The following is a 934-nucleotide window of genomic DNA, read 5'->3' on the forward strand; positions in this document are numbered from 1 at the left end:
ATTGTGGGGTCAACATCTTAATCACTCTCTTTCGACAGGATTGTTGGAGCCTGGGACTAAGGGCAATAGCCAAGAGAGTGGTAGGGAGGTGCAGAGCAGGTATCATGGCCTTCAAGCCTCTTCTCCAACAACCACCGGCTCCTCCCCTCCTGACTGACCGAGCACTCATAACACGTCCCGTTGGCAAGGTAGGCGTAGACCACACCGGATCCATCAAAGTAGAAGGTGGAGTGGGGCACATCCTGAGCATCACCTGTTTAGCCACCCATGCAGTATACCTGGATTACTGTAGCGGGCTGGATGCTGACACACCGGATTACTGCTGAAGAGATTTGCTGCCACCCACAGAACGCCCTCTACAGTACACAGCGATACGAGATGACCTTCTGTGTGGCAAGTACCTTTCTGCAGGAACTGTATGATGATGTTACACGGCAGTTCCTGCGTAGGACGGGGATAAAGTGGATTTTTCAGACTCCTAGGTCTCCCTGGAAGGGGGAATTCTTTGAGCAATTGATTGGAGTAGTAAAGTGGACACTGGCTACCACCCTTCGATGTAAGATGTTCAACAAAAAACAGCTTCAAACCTTCATGAAGGAGGCTGAAGCTGTGGTTAACAACAATCCCTTGATGTACACCGGGGACATGCATGAGGATGAAGCCCTCACCCCATCGCACCTCATCCGAAATGTGATTCATCTGCTACTGTCAGTGGTCCCTCACGAGGACATGCATCAAACCTTGACCACCACGCAACTACACCACCAGTACTTCAGGCTCACTGAAACCCTTGATCATTTCAAATGTTACTCGAGGGAAGGTTACCTGAGGTCACTACAGGAATGGCACGACCTTTGAGAGGCCCCCCTCCCCCCCACCCGACTGCATTGCGTGAAGGCAACATTGTGTTGGTCAAGGCCGATCAATGAAAACG

General features: G+C 51.2%; 1 protein-coding gene across 1 annotated transcript; it reads left to right on the top strand.

Moving 5' to 3' along the window:
• The first annotated feature begins 378 nt into the window (after nt 1-378).
• Nucleotides 379-858, top strand: LOC135218085 (uncharacterized). Its single transcript, XM_064254229.1, has one exon. The coding sequence runs from the start codon at nt 379-381 to the stop codon at nt 856-858; it is 480 nt and encodes a 159-aa protein (XP_064110299.1).
• The last annotated feature ends 76 nt before the right edge of the window (nt 859-934 follow it).

Source organism: Macrobrachium nipponense, chromosome 9 (genome assembly GCF_015104395.2).
Source record: "Macrobrachium nipponense isolate FS-2020 chromosome 9, ASM1510439v2, whole genome shotgun sequence".
NCBI classification, from domain to species: domain Eukaryota; kingdom Metazoa; phylum Arthropoda; class Malacostraca; order Decapoda; family Palaemonidae; genus Macrobrachium; species Macrobrachium nipponense.

Bases quoted from the DNA above. Each gene is read 5' to 3' on its own strand.
- LOC135218085 (XM_064254229.1), top strand. From the start codon at position 379: ATGACCTTCTGTGTGGCAAGTACCTTTCTGCAGGAACTGTATGATGAT.